Source organism: Sphaerodactylus townsendi, linkage group LG03 (genome assembly GCF_021028975.2).
Source record: "Sphaerodactylus townsendi isolate TG3544 linkage group LG03, MPM_Stown_v2.3, whole genome shotgun sequence".
NCBI classification, from domain to species: domain Eukaryota; kingdom Metazoa; phylum Chordata; class Lepidosauria; order Squamata; family Sphaerodactylidae; genus Sphaerodactylus; species Sphaerodactylus townsendi.
In genome coordinates, this window is record NC_059427.1 from 7,268,100 (window position 1) to 7,284,003 (window position 15,904).

The 15,904-nt window shown below is 44.8% G+C and overlaps 2 protein-coding genes across 22 annotated transcripts in view; one reads left to right on the forward strand and one right to left on the reverse strand.

The window, feature by feature from the left end:
• Window positions 1-15,904, forward strand: part of LOC125428526 (zinc finger protein 420-like) — an 815,993-nt gene that overhangs the window by 598,417 nt on the left and 201,672 nt on the right. The window lies entirely within an intron of this gene.
• LOC125428708 (zinc finger protein OZF-like) overlaps window positions 7,034-15,904 on the reverse strand; it is a 31,002-nt gene continuing 22,131 nt past the window's right edge. For 3 of the 13 annotated variants that reach the window (XM_048489272.1, XM_048489269.1, XM_048489268.1), the window contains exons 2-5: window positions 11,670-11,767; window positions 11,358-11,466; window positions 7,860-9,310; window positions 7,034-7,813 (exon numbers count right to left, since the gene is read on the reverse strand). In XM_048489272.1, coding sequence (XP_048345229.1) covers window positions 7,869-9,310; window positions 11,358-11,466; window positions 11,670-11,729 — 1,611 coding nt within the window. In that variant the 5' untranslated portion in view covers window positions 11,730-11,767 and the 3' untranslated portion in view covers window positions 7,034-7,813; window positions 7,860-7,868. Of the gene's footprint in view, window positions 7,814-7,859; window positions 9,311-11,357; window positions 11,768-12,126; window positions 12,262-13,418; window positions 13,513-15,904 lie in introns of those variants that run through there. The other 10 variants (XM_048489271.1, XM_048489270.1, XM_048489264.1 and 7 more) reach the window with 9 other exon arrangements.

Consider the following 15,904-nt stretch of genomic DNA (forward strand, 5'->3'; position numbering starts at 1 on the left):
CAAGTAATCCACACACAGGTGAACTTGGAAGTTTGACTGTGATATTCTCACAATAACCCAAAAGCTGATATTTAGCACCCAAAAAATTCAAGATGTACCATTTATGAAGGAAGTCCTCAGATTTCTGCACCCCTCAACCATTTCCTCCAAGAAGGGCATGTATTCTCCTCCCAGCCCCCCGCTGCTTCAAGAATTAATCATAGAATCATAGAGTAGGAAGGAACCCTGTGGACCATCTAGTACGGCCCCCTGCTCAATGCAGGATAAAACTAAAATATCTCTGACAAGTGTTCATCCATTCCCTGCTTGTAGAGTTCCAGTGTGGGGGAGCTCACCACCACCTTAGGAAGCCAATTCCACTGTTCAACAACTCTTATTGTAATTTTTTTCCTAATATCCTGCCAATACATTTCCACCTGTAATTTAAACCCATGATTGTGATCCCAGTCCTCTGCTGCCAACAGAAACAACTCCTGTCCTCCTCTATGTGACAGTCTTCTTAGGCCCCTTCCACACATGCAAAAATAATGCACTTTCAATCCACTTTCACAATTGTTTGCAAGTGGATTTTGCTACTCTGCAGAGTAAAATCCAGCTGCAAAATGCATTGGAAGTGGATTGAAAGTGCATTATTCTACATGTGCGGAAGGGACCTTAGAGCAGAATTATGACCTCTGAGAGCAGCAAAAGTGTTCTGGGGTTGGAATAGCAAGTGCCAGAGTGGAATAACAACTCTGGGATTAAAGTAAGTACTGTGCAATTGGAATCAGAAACGGTATAGTGGAATTATTTATTTTACATTTTAATTAATGTTTCTGGAAGGTATGTAGTTAGGGTTGAATCAGCTTCATCTCAGTAATTATTCTGGTCATCAGCTCCTCTGTTCCCTTACAGATTCTTGATGTTGATGTCATCTACCTCCTCCATTGACAAGGATACACCCTGACCTTGTCCTTCCAGTTCCAGGCCCTTTATGCATGTAGTGCTTATCCCACAACTGTCAGCTTCACAGTGTTTTTTTCCTGCTTTTTATGTTTGTTTAAATGGGATCCTGTTGCTGTGAAGTGTCTGCTGCTGAACTGAGCTGTCATTTTGCCCAGCTGTTCTATCTATGCAATGTTCAGCTGGGGAGGTTGCCTGCAATGATGACAGACCTATGACACACATGTCAAAGTTGACACGCCAAAACATTTTGGATGATTTGCCAGCATTCACCAATACCCAACAACAAGTGAGTTCTACTCTCATTTCATTTTTGTAATTATTTGACATTTCTTTATATAATACATAGCACCACATTTGATTGAACTGTATTTTTTTTAATAAATGAATATTTAAAGAATTGTTTCTCTGCTTCCTGCCTTCCCTTTGACCCCCCTGACTTCCACCACACTCTTACCTTCTGTTCACTGTGGCAAATTACAGAAAAGATTCACAAATGAAGAATTTCCCATACACTATTAACTGTTGAACAAAACATGGGTTGGGATACCCTGTTGGGGGGCAAGGGGGAGATGACCCGGCTTTCGGGGCCACCTTTGGAGCAGTCGTCTGGTGGCCGCTGCGAACTCCAGCGCTGTACTCCGGGAGTTTTTCTGCCCCCTTTCTGTGGATTGGACTGTAAGTTTTATTTTATTTGAACTCAGATCTTGCCTATTGGGACTGCACATACACATTATACAAGACTTAAATTATTCATGAAATAATTTGTCTATCATATTTTAAAAGGGAGTTTTCCAGAGGCCTAAAGCTATCTTCTACTTTTGGCATCTAAGTGCTAACATTATCAAACTTACTTTAAATTATAGAGATGCAACTATTATTTTTCCCAAAATCTGGATCCTTTTGTCATTATGCCCCTTTAATCTGCAATGTTATGAAAGCCATATCTAAGTTGCAGTGGTATTTAAACTACAGTGGAACCTCGGTTCTCGTTGGTAATCCGTCCGAAAAGAATCGATGAAAACCGAAACCGATGAAAACCGAAGCAAACTTTTCCATAGGAATCAATGTAAATCCAATTAATCAATTCTAGGCACTCCAAAAAACATACCAAAAACACATTTTTTGTGAATAAACATAGTGTTTAATGCTGAAAACAGGAACAAACAATAACACTAAGACTGGCTTCAGAGCCAGTGGACCAATGTCACACCAGAAAGCTGTTCAAAGAGGTCTGTTTCTGACGTCTCTTTAAGATTTGCCTGAAATGGGGCAAGACATTGTCATTAAACAAATTGCAGACACAGCCTGCAACAGCTCCCCTGCACCTTACTGCAAATCGATTAAAACCGAGGCAAATCAATGAAAACGGAGACAAATTTTTCACTGAAAAAATTGATGAAAACCAAAATTGATGAAAACCGAGGTTCCACTGTATTGTGGTTTATGCAATCAAAATTTGAAAGAGAGAATCTGAGACTGTACACCATAGAATAAGGACGAAACTATAAACAACTTTGAACAGCAGAAACAATTACTTTGATTAGAGCCATACCAAAAACTGTGTCCTGCTCATCTATACTTCAAGAAATGTGAGTCTCAGGAAGAGGGTTCCTGGCCTTCCAAACTGCTAGAGACTATCAGATTTCAAACACAATTCTAATAGTGACAGATTACCATCAAGAAAGAAGAGCTGTTTCTGTAGATCTTAGAAAAGAATAAAGGTCTTTCCTTTCCTGGGAAATAGCCAAAGGCTATTCAGTGCAAATACTTTATTTTCTCTCTGTACATTCGGAGCATGCTCAAAATCCCAATGACCAGTTCCATGCCCCACTACAAGTACTCCCTGGGTCAATTTATCAAGTCTATGGGTTGTTTGCAGCAGGCCATTCAGGTCTCAATTGATAGCAGGGCTATGGGTTATCATCTTCAAAGAGGACAGAAGCTCCTACTTTGCAAAGGACTGAGTTGAATGTTCCAACTCAACAAGAGAGTTGTCAAGGTGACAGAGGTGTTCAATGTTTGTTCATTTTGTTCCAGCTAGCGTTCCTAAACTGGGTATCTCTCTTCCCAAAAGCATTATTCCTCCTCTTCAGGTAATATGTACCCCTGTTACATATCATATTAGATTTGGCTGTGAGCCAATGCCATTACAAGCATAATACTGTAGTATCTGATATGACAGGCTTTCGTTTTCTTGCACTGATTAATTTATTCAAATCAGCAATGGGAGGATTCATTCAGAGTGACAGGATTGCTAATCTGAAAGAACCTACATAGCAGGATCTTTTCATTCATTTTGCCGAAGAGATGTAACAACAGTGATATGTTTGTTGTTTCTATTTTGGATTGTGGATGATTCTCAAAGTCCTAGCGAGTAATCGCTACCGATGTTTCCAAGTTTACTAACAAAGCATACCTCATGTGATCATGAAACCTTACTACTTTTGGTAGCTGAGAATTTCCTGAATTAAACAGGCAAAATATTTGTTGAACCTTGTCACATACTTCTTCAATGGACAGTGGTAAGCACACTCATTATGCATGTTTCAATGTGTAACAGTTACAAGTACAGTGTAGTTTTGAGAGATTCAGATTCTATTCTCAAGCCGTGTCAGCCTGCCCTACTTGGCCTATTTTGCGCCAAGCTAGAAATAACGTGGGCTGGTCCAACAGTTGCTGCCAGCCAGACAAACGATCCTTCAGAATATGGTGCTAGCATTGACTGAGTAAAATGGTGGACATTGATGGACATGTTTACATTTCGAGGGAGAATGCTGAAACGTAAAGCTATATGTTCACATTAACACAACAGGGTTGAAACTTATCTGACTACCATGATTCTCCCTGTACAAACATGACTAAGCTGGCAGTGTGATAGTGCAAGTTTCAAAACTGCTCAGGGTAGCCAGTTTCTCTGCATCTTAGTTCTGCAAAGCTATGGCTTATATTCTGCAAGTACTGTTTGCTGCCCAAGCTCTTTCTCCCCAGCCCTTTGTATCTGGGAGAACGCAAAGAGCATTTGAGCGTGTTTTCTTTTGTTTTGTTTTATTGAGACAGAGTTGTGGGACTGCTTAAGGGAAACAGGATGTCCCTTGGGTTCCCCTTTATTGAGCGGTACTGCTTAATTCCATTTGCTAGATTGGGAGAAGCACCAGCTTGTCAGAATTCAGGGCTGGAAGATAGTAGACGGCGCTGGTTTGGGGGAGGTATACTGGGTTAGTGAGACCAACAGGTAGGTTCCCTCAAGGTGCAGTTCTGGTTGCACCTGCTGTTCATGGGAGCAATCTATAAGGACTTCACTACCGAGTCAGCATGGATTACGCATCCAAACTGTCTTATTTCCTTTGCCAGTGGTCACAGGACAACCAGGTGCAATTTGTTTAAGAAAACGGTATTGCTCTCTACAGTCCCGCTTGTCCACGGAACCGGATTTACAAGTCAACGCTGACGCACCACGGAGCCTGGGCATTGGGGTCTATTTCGAAGGCGGATGATGATGCGCTTAGTGCCAGCCGGCGGAGTAGGCTGCTTCTGCCATCCGTTTTGGTCCCAGTTGTCCAGGGACCATGAGGTTTTGTTCTGGCATTAGTTAGACCACAGCCAGAACCATCAGTAACCAATCCTCTCGTTCTGGGTGGGTTATATACATAGTAAGGAGGTTAATAACACATTGTCTGGTGAATAACATTTCTTTTGTGGCAAAGTATCTTCCAGGCACAGAAAATGGTGTAGCAAACACATTGATTTGCTTCTAGGAGGGGTGTTGAGCATTAGTGCCCAGGGCCAGCATCAGGCCGGATTCACCCTGCAGGAAATTTGGAGCCTTGCCAGCAGCTGACAGTGTAACCCCTATGTTCAGAATGGGTTGACCCAGAAAGGGGTGGAGACTCAAAGCAGCAAAAGGCTGCAAAAATTGGTGAAGTTGGAGGAAGCAAAGCTACCAGGCTGGGACCTTAATTCTTTATAAGCTCTTAACACCTTGTTTAAGGTAACTGCAAAGTTGTTGGGAACTAGTGGGAAGGGAGTTGTTTATTTTTGCTGTATTGTAAATGTTAGAATTTATTGTTTCAGGGCTTGCTATGTATGTAGTTGATGGGAGTTCTTTTGGGGACCTTCGTCATCTTGGATTCGGTTCATCAAGTCTTCATAAGCCAACCACTAGCAAAGAAGAATTTGACTTGGCATTATCAGTAGACTATAAATATAAGGACTTGAAATGCAACCTAAAAGGACTGTAAATTGTAATGTTAAAAGTGTTATTTGTTAAGGAAGTAAACCATTTTGTTTTAAATTTAGTTCTTTGCAACTCCTTCCAAGGTCTGCCCCACAGAACCCACAGATAGAGGTTACAAGAGCACAAGGGGTCCTGGACTCTCTCACCCTGGCATCATGTCATTCGTATCAGTGGCGGTGCATTGCAGAGCTTACCAACATCACCTGGCCCACCTACACATGCTAGGGTGCTCAGATAAATTCATGCACACATTTCCTGGCGGCAGTATCCGTCTTCTTCCTTGTGGGCGACAGCATCATGATACCAGTGCAGAGTTATGACATCAGCAGGAGGGGCAGCTGGCAGCTTCGCACGGCCCTTAGCCCCCCTTCTAGAACAGAGCAGTAACTAGTTTCCCACCCATCTCTTCCTTTTGGACAATGTTAGTGCATGTATCTGCTGCCAGAGTCAAAATGGCAGTTGGTGCATGGGAATTGATCTGATGGTGAGGGGAGCTGCGGAGCTAACCCTCTTTGGTAGAACCTCCTTAAGAGGCTTGGGGTGGCGCAAGCCATGGGTCAGGACGCCCAGGTGGGGGCTACTGAAGCTTGTGCCCCTTAGCGGTAAAATGTTTCTTCAGAAAGGGGCTTTTTGCCCAGCTGGATTCCACGGTTGCTGCGCAAGGTTAATGATTTCCTCCAACAGGTGAGTTGGAGGAAGGTTTCACTGGGGGGTCAGTGCTCAGGCTGCCCAATGTACAGATGCTGCACCTCACACTTCTTTTCATTTCTTGTCAATAAAACAGTTTGGCTATGGCCAAAATTTTACCCCACAGACAAGAGTGTTGTGTTGTTATTTAGGTTGAGGACTCTGAGCAGTACTGGTCCCACCCTCAGTTGGCAGTACACAATCAAAGCACTTTTGACAGATGGCCATCCAGCTTCTCTTCAAAAACCTCCAAAGGAGACACCACCACACTCCTAGGCAGTGTATTCCACTGTTGAACAGCCCTTACTTTCAGAAAGTTCTTCCTAATGTTTAGGTGGAATCTCTTTTCCTGCACTTTGAATCCATTACTCCTTTTCCTAGTCTCTGGAGCAGCAGAAAACAAGTTTGCTCCCTCTTCAACATGACATCCCTTCAAATATTTAGCCATGGCTATCATGTCACCCCTTAATCTTCTGTTCTCCAAACTAAACAAAAATAGGTCCCTAAACTGCTCCTCATAGGACACAAAATCCATTTTGGTTGCCCTCCTCTGGACCTGTTCCAGCTTATCAGTGTTCTTCTTGAATGGTGGTGCCCAGAGCTAGACACAGTATTCTAGGTGAGATCTGACCAATGTGGGATAGAGTGGTACTATTACATCCCTCGATCTACACACCATGCTCCTATTGATGCAGCCCAGAATTGAATTGGCATTTTTTGCTGCAGCATCACACTGCTGACTCATGTTCGGTTTGTGGTCCACTAAGACTCTCAGATCCCTTTCACATGTATTGTTTTCAAGCCATCCTATATCTGTGCCTTTCATTTTTTCTGTCCAGGTGTAATATTTTACATTTCCCTCTGTTGAAATTCATTTTGTTTGTTTTGGCCCAGCTCTCTGATCTGTCCTGGTTATTTTGAATTCTGACCCTATGCTCTGGGATATTAGCTACCCCATCTAATTTGATGTCATCTGCAAATTTGATTAGCATGCCCTCTATTCCATCAGCCAAGTCGTTGATAAAAATATTGAATAGTACTGTGCCCAGGGCCAGGACAGAACCCTCTGGCTCCCCACTAGTTACTTCTCTCCAGGATGAAGATGAGCCATCAGTGAGCACCCTTATGTTCAGTCAGTGAAGCAATTACAAATTCATCTAATAGAAGCATTGTCCAACCCACATTTTACTACCTTGCTTGCAAGAATATCATGGGGCACCTTGTCAAAGGCCTTACTAAAACCATACTGAAAAAACAATAAGATCTGGATTCTTTGTCAGACACAGCTTTTGTGAGAGTCTAAATGACCATTAAAAAATTAACAATTACTTTTAAATGAAACAGTTAAGTCAAAGCACATAAGAAATTAACTATGTAGTTAAACACTGTTGGCCCCAAATAAATTCAATGCGCAATAAAGAAAAACGCATGAGGATCCAATGATCCAACCTAAGTACACAATTGTTCACAAAAGAGTGAGAATCACATAAATATTCTCAAAGCACAATACAGTTCTGTGAACCACTCTATAAGTATTTCACATTAGCAGGGTTCAGGCAATCAAGGAAGTTGCAGAGCTGCTGATGCAAAAATTCATGGAGGCTAGTGAGTGAGGGTGGAGCGAGCAATGTCCCTCTAACACACAGGTGCTTCAAGGGGAATGAAATCAGTTGCAAAAAAATGCAGAGCAATTGATACCTAAATGCTGGTTGAAGCAAGAAAAGGGGCTTCGCTTTTAGTGATGCTACTTGGAGTTTCCAGCCAGAAGAGGTGAGGGATGCCTCTAAAGATGCCAGTCCTTGGTCCGCTTGCCTTACGGCACTCCTTACCAGGAGGAGGGATACAGCTAATTAGATATCACCAGACACATCACCAGATGGTATCACCACTGTGTGAGTTCTTAGATGCTGTTGAAGACTGCCATTCTGACTGAATCTCCTTCCAGATGTTCACAAAATTGTTCACAAAAGAGTGAGAATCACATAAATATGATTTTGAGCACTCAAATTTTTCTCCTGTGTGGGTTTTTTTGATGCCGGTGAAGACTGACACACTGCTTGAATCTCTTTCCACACTCTGAGCATTCAAAAGGTTTCTCTCCTGTGTGGGTTCTTTGATGCAGTTGAAGATTGCCTCTCTGACTGAATCTCTTTCCACACTCTGAGCATTCAAAAGGTTTCTCGTCTGTGTGGGTTCTTTGATGCAGTTTAAGACTGCCTCTCAGACTGAATCTCTTTCCACACTTTGAGCACTCAAAAGGTCTCTCCCCTGTGTGGATTCTTAAATGCTTTTGAAGATCTCCACTGCTGCTGAATTTCTTTTCACACTCTGAGCACTCAAAAGGCTTCTCTCCTGTGTGGGTTCTTTGATGCTGTTTAAGATTTCCTCTCAGACTGAATCTCTTTCCACACTTTGAGCACTGAAAAGGTTTCTCATCTGTGTGGGTTCTTTGATGCAGTTGAAGATTGCCTTTCTGACTGAATCTCTTTCCACACTCTGAACATTCAAAAGATTTTTCTCCTGTGTGGGTTCTTTGATGCAGTTGAAGAAGGGCGGTACGGTTGAATCTCTTTCCACACTCTGAACACTCAAAACGTTTCTCTCCTTTGTGGGATCTTTGATGTATCTGAAGATCACCACTCTGACTAAATCTCGTTCCACACACTGAACACTCAAAAGATTTCTCCCTTTTAAAACAGATTAATGTCTTCCCATCTGAATGGTGGGAACTCTTGTGTTGAACAAGGTCTGAATTCTCTGAGAATCTCTTGCCACAGTCTGAACAGCAATACAGTTTCTCTGCAATATGGATTCTTTGGTGTCTAATGAGTTCTTCTCCACAAAGGAAGCTCTTTCCACATTGGAAGCAATCATGGAACATCTTTTCAGGGTGCTTTCGCAAATCAATATCAGATTGAGTTTGATCTAAGAAATTCAATGTGTAGTCCAATCCTTTGTATGTTTCCTCCGCCATGTGGATTACTCCACGGAAATCCCATCCTTGGCATGGAATGGGTTTATCCCTGATCTGTTCTGCATGGCTTCCCTCCTGCCTCTCTAGTTCATCATGAACCCTGAAGTTAAAGCCAGCCTTCTGTTCATTGCCTCTTTCCAGTGAGAACCTCTGGAAGTCCCCAACAGTTCCACATCCATATCTTCCATTTTCCATATCTGCTGCTAGAATAAACCTCTGAGTTTGATCTGATAAATTTAATCCCCAGTCCAAGCATTTGTATGCTTCCTCTGCCATATTAATTACACCTGGGAAATCCCCTTCTTGGAAAGGAATGGTGGTTTTGTTCGTCTTTTTTCCATGACCCTCCTCCTGCCTTTCTGGTCTCTCTTGATCCATGAACTTCATGGACTGAAGTTTAAATTTTTGTTCCTTGTCTCTTTTCAGTGAGAACTCCTGGAATTTCCCAACTATGTCCTGCACATGTTTTGCTGGAATAAAGAAAGAATTCCAATCAGCATTTGTGCAAGGAGAAAAGTCACAAATCAGGCACACTTGATCGATGAGTATACATTCTGTTTTCATCGTCAGGGCTTCTCTCCTCTCTTCCACTCAACTTGAACTGCTGGTCACATCATTTCCCTGACCAGGCACTCCAGTAGTGCTGTTTATTCTGACTATCTCGTTCCTTCCTAAGCTCTCTGAATGAACTTTAAGGGGAAAAAATGAAACCAAATCAATCCCCCTCCCTTTGTGTATCACTTGCCCCACAGGCCTTTTGATTAAATACCAGAACTGATCATGATAACTAGCCCTGTGATTGCATGACAGTTTCCATCCTGGTGTGATAAGTCATGAGAAGCTAACTTGAGCATCACAAAATGTATGTTTCCTGGGATCGGGGGAAGAGGGGCATCACTTTATCCAGTGAACCCTATATTTCAATAGTGGCCCCCATCCAGAGGTGTAGCTACAACGGGGACATCCTGGGACAAATGCCCTGGGCGCCCCCTTGTGGGGGGCACAAAAATTGCATGTTTGTTTGTGGCTTTTTGTATTTTTTAGTGTTTTTTTCCATTTTTGGCCTGCCGGGGGTGCAGTTTTAAGACTAGCAGCACCAAAATTTCAGGCCTGATGTTACCAGCCAAGTTTGGTGAAGTTTGGTTCAGGGGACCAAAGTTATGGGCCCCCAAAGGGGGTGACCCCATTCTCCATTGTTTCCAATGGGAGCTAAATTGAGGGTCCATAACTTTGGACCCCCTGAATCAAACTTCACTAAACCTAAGTGATATCATAAGGCGTGTCTCCTGCTGATACCACCCAAGTTTGGTGAAGGTTGGTTCAGGGCGTCCAAAGTTATGGACACCCAAAAGGGATGCCCCCATTTTTTCCAATGGGAGCTAATTGAAGATAGCCTAAAATTTTGGTACTGTTAGCTTAAACACTGCTCCTCTGACAGGAACCCTCAAATTTTCCCCAGGTTCTCTCTTTAAATCCACCCCCTTTGGAGTGGATTTAAAGGGAGAATCTGGGTTCCCTAGATTAAAAAAAACATTGAAAGTATTGCTGATGGCTTTCACAACCAGATTCAACTGGTTGTTGTGGGTTTTACAGGCTGTGTGGCCATGGTCTGGTAGATCTTGTTCCTAACATTTCGCTTGCATCTGTGGCTGGCATCTTCAGAGGTGTATCACAGAGAGAAGTCTGTTATAAGAGAAGTCTGGACACAGTATATAACAGACTTCTCTCTGTGATACACCTCTGAAGATACCAGCCACAGATGCAGGTGAAACATTAGGAACAAGATCTACCAGACCACGGCCACGCAGCCCAGAAAATGCACAATAACCAACATTGACAATGATGCTGTTTGGGGTGGGGGGAGGGGGGAATCTACCCTGAAACAGCATCACTTTCAATGTTGTTTAAACTAGGGAGCCCAGAGTCTCCCTTAAGGTGGATTTAAAAGGAGAATCTGGGCTTTCTAGTTTAAACAACATTAAAAGTGATGCTGTTTCACAGTGGATTCTCCCCCTTCAAAAAATAGCATCACTTTCAATGTTGTTTAAACTAGGGAGCCCTGGGTGTGTTCAGATTTGTGTGCTGGGGCATGTTCTATAATGTGATGGTGACTTTGAGATGACCTGGTGCAAAAAATGTTGTTTGGTCGTGGTGGGGGAGGGAGGCTGCCCATATTGGGGGGTGTATGTGTGTGCAAAACTCAGATTTTGCCCCAGGCTCCATTTTCCCAAGCTACGCCTCTGCCCCATCATTTTGGGAAAAGGTGCCAGTTGTTGTTGGGGCAGGTAAAGCCAGAAGGCAGTTCTGTGTGGGAAGGGCTGATGGGCCTTCAGTCTTATTCCTCCCAAACCTTTCCTGGAATTCTGACATGGTTTGGTAAACACAGCAACAAAATGACTGCTGCCACAACAGGCAAACAACCCACAACAATTGCCACAGCTTAACTTCAGTGGAGCAGGTCTAAAAACAATGTATTGCTGATCAAGATTAACTGTGGCATCTGTGAAAGATACTAACCTAGAAAGACCACACTCCCAAAGTTTTCCAACATGACTTCCTTGTAGAGAGCTCTTTGGTGTGGATCAAGCAGAGCCCACTCCGCCTCAGTGAAATACACGGTGATCTCCTCAAAGGAAAATGGACATTGAAAGAAAAAGCAAATTCCCTCTTCAGAGATCATGCCAGGCAAAGACTGCACTCCGGAAGGGGACATTCTGGGCGGATACAGGATGTAGAGCTTGGTGTTGGTAAAGGGACGAACATTCAGAGCCTTTCTCACTTGGACAGAAGAAAGGGAGACCTAGGCTGCACACTGCTCATCTCCCCTACCTGGATTGGAAGCACAGCAGCTGTTCCCATTCCTCTGCCAAATGGATGGCTCAGCAACATCTCCCCACTGCCTGCAAGGCAGAGAAAATTGGAAGAACCTAAGAACATTAAAAAGTCATGCTGAATCAGACCAAAAGCCCATAAAGCCCAGCAGTTTGTTAACACAGTATCCAACCAGGTGCGTCTCCTGTCTTGAAACTGGCAGGAGAACGAGAGGAAATGATGTTGCACAACAGGTTATTGTTACATCCAGCCCAAATCCCAGATGTTATTTTAGCACATTGGTTAAAGCTCTGGGTAATCTAGGGTAATACTAATGGGTTTCCAGAGAGTCTGCCTTCATGTTTTCACCCAGACAAGCAGCACAGCCACGCCACAAACCACCACTTAGCTCACAGTGGTGCCAGACACCTGCCTGGCATTCCTAATCCCAAAACTGTTTCTGACTGTAACCCACCTTCTGACTGTAAGTCCTTGGGAAGTGAGCCAGTATGGTGAGCCAGAGACGGTATTAAGCATCACAGATATATTCTCAATCATAGAATCATAGAGTCGGAAGAGACCACAAGGGCTATCAAGTCCAACCCCCTGCAATGCAGGAACACATAATTAAAGAACTCCTGACAGATAGCCATCCAGTCCATTTAAAAACCTCCAAAGGAGGAGACTCCCACACACTCCGAGGTAGTGAATTCTACTGTCGAAAAGCCTTTACTGTCAGTAAGTTTTTCCTGATGTTTAGGTGGAATTTCTTTGCCACCGGAGGGTGGGAATGTTACTGCTCAGAGCCCCCTCCCCGCCCCAACCAAAATTAATGACACAACACTCTTGACTGTGGGTTAAAATTTTGGCCATAGCCAAACTGTTTTATTGACAAAAGATTAAAAGAAGCGTGAGGCTCAGCATGGGATCTGATCTGGGCAGCCCGAGTGCTGTCCCCCAGTGAGAACTTCCTCCAACCCGCCTGTTGGAGGAAACTGTTAACCTTGCGCAGCAAACGTGGAACCCAGCCAGGCGAAGTGCCCCTTTCTGGAGATCTGTTTTGCGCAGCGCAGCGATAGTGGAACTCAGCTGGGCGGCAGCCACTTTCTGAATAACCATCTTACCGCTAAGGGGCGCAAGCCACAGTAGGCCACACCTGGGCGTCCTGACCCATGGCTCGCTCCACCCCAAACCTCTTAAGGAGGTATCACCAAAGAGGGTTAGCTTTGCATTTCCCTCACCAACAGATCAGTTCCCATGTGCCAACCGCCAAAGAGCGGGGAGACTACCCCGCTCCCGCCAAACACTTCTCGCATCTTAAGCCAATACCACCACTCCAACCTTGGGTTATGTAACCAACAGCCCAAACCCCCAGTCAGACTAATAGACTCCTTTGACCTGCTCGAGCAGCTGTGGCCACCGCTCACAGCACGTGGCATGGGCTGGCCTACGGTGCCCAAAATTGTAAGCCCAGTCCGAAGCAACTCCCCCTGCTCTGTTGTGCCCACAGTTTCTAGTACTTGGCCTGAGCAAGCCTATGGTGGCAAAGCTGCCAGCCCAGAATGGAGCAATTCCTTTCGAGCGGCTGCAGCAGCACTACAGTCCTTGGCATGAGCTGGCCTACCATGTGCCCAAAGGCCCGGGGAGCTCTCAGCCTCCTTCTCAAGTGGCTGCACTCATTTTCTCCCAACTGGATGAGGCATGATGCAGATTGTGTCAAGTCCTCATCCTCCCGCTTAGCGGTGATTGACAAGATCCTGTGCTCGCCTCTGAATCCCGTCCAGTAAAACATGAATGTGCCACAGCAGGCCCAGGTTCTACACTCGCTGCACTTGCCACAGATGTACAGGACCTGAGGGAACTAAGAGATAAGAAGAGTTAGGAATTGGTGTGATGTAGCACTGTTAGGCTGTGTAGCACTGACAGCCCAGTCTTGGACCCTTTCCGTGGGGCACCCTAATACCATCGCAATGGGAGTGGCTCCAAAGCAACAGTAGTTCAACCTAGGGTGGACCACGACAGACTCAGGAAGCCGGGGCCCTGGGACACCCCTTCCCCACAAGCTGTTGCCATAACAGACATGATGTGTCACTATGAATTAATGGAGCCACTGGATGTGGGGCAAACCGCTAGGTAGGCTGTTAAGTAGAAGGTCTGATGCTGCCCGTATAGGCTGCAGGGTGACCAAACCCAAGGCCACAAGGAAGGCTGCTGAAGAAACAAGGCAGCCTCTGACACCATTAAAACCCTCTAAGAACCACGGCAAAGCCAGATAGGTTGGGCCATGGGAAAAAACCCCGAGGGCTAATGCCGGGATAAGCCTGATGCATTCCTATGAATATAATAACAATAACAATAATAATAAAGGGGTGGCACCGAGTAAGCCCTGTACAAAAGACCAAATATTGCTTTCAAGCAGTGGAGAATTTAGGGCAATAGAACCAAGGAAAATGGGCCCCATTATATCCGTGCTGTATGATGTGTATGCCTTTCCCTGACAGCACCGCAGGCCCAGATGGAGCCAGGTGGATCGTGCCTGCCGGACACCCGGCAGAAGGATACTGCAACCCGAATATGAGCATGGATGCAGCTAACCACACTCATGTGTGTAGGCGGGCCAGGTGACACTGGAACACCTCCATAGGGGAATGGTCCCAAACATCACAGGGCTGCTGCTTTACAACCCCGTAGGGCTCCCTGATCCAAATGACATGATGCTGGGGTGTACGTCTAAGACCCCTTGCGCTGTCAGCTGCTGGCAAAGCTCTGCATTCCTGCAGGATGGATCCAGTCTGATGTTGGCCCCGGGCGCTAGGGTTCACCACCCCTCCTAAAAGTGAGATGATGTGTCGGCTATGCCATTTTCTGTGCCTGAAAGATATTTCAATACAAAAGGGGTGTTAATTCACCGGCCATGTGTTACCAACTCCTGAACCAGTGCATGACCCGCTCAGAGTGAAAGGATCAGTCACCGATGGAACTGGTACAAACAGAGCAGTCCCTGGAGGGATCTACCTATTGGTCCCACTATCCTAGCAAACCTCCCTCAATCTGATGCTGTCTACTATCTCCCGTGGTGGTGAACCTATGGCACTCCAGATGTTCATGGACTACAATTCCCATCAGCCCCTGCCAGCCTGGCCAATTGGAGTGCCATAGGTTCGCCACCCCTAGCCCCTCACTCAGACCACCTGGTGCCTCTCCTAATTTGGCGAAGGAATTAAGCAATGAGGTTCTGTAAAGGGGGACCCCAAGGAGGCACCCTGCTTCTCCTGAGCAATCCCCCCAACACTGTCTTCTCCTAGGAAAACGAGACTAGAAACGAAAGAAAATCCGCTCAAATGCTCTTTGCGCTCTCCCAAATACGTCATGCTGGGGAGAGAATATGCAGCAAGCAAACCTGTCTCAAGAGTTATGCATACCCAGATGTACAGAAAATGGCTGACCTAAGACGTTTTGACACTTGTACTCTCACACTGCTGTTTTGTTCCTATTTGTTCGGGGGGCGGGGGTGTATCAAGGACTGATGAGATAAACACAAACCTAACCTTGGTAATGTTCAACACCTAGCTATGCTTTTCAGCATTCTCCCTCTAAATGTGAATGTGTCCATCAGTCTTGTACCCGATCAATGCTAGCATTGTAATCTAAAGGCTGTATGCCCAGCTGGCAGTGACTGACTGAGCAGCCTGCCTAAATTCTACCTTGGTGCAAAAGGCCAAGCAGAGTGAGGCCAATACCACTAGGGAATAGAAGCTGAACCTCTCAAAGCTATGCCATACCCGTGATTCTGCTGGACATTAAAACCTGCCTAATGCGTGTGCTTACCACTGTCCCTTGAAGAAGTATGTGACAAGGTTCAACAGATATTCTGTCTGCTTAATTCAGAAAATTCTCAGCTACCAAAGCAGGAAGGTTACTGACCCCAGGAGATATCCATTGCTAGTAAACTTGGGAACCTCAGTGGCCCTTACTTGCAAAGACTTTGAAAAACATTTGCAATTCACAATATAAACAACAAATCTATCACTGTTGTTACATCCCTTTCAAATGAATGAAAAGAACCTGCTATGAAGGTTCTCTCGGATTGGCGATTCTGTCACCCTAAAAGTGACCTCCCATTGCCGCTTCGAATAGGTTAATAATCAGTGCAAAAAAATGAAGCCTGTCTTGACTGATACTACCTTTTTGTGCTTGTAATGGCATTGGTTCACAGCTGAGTCTAATCTGCCATGCAACAGAGTGCATATTCT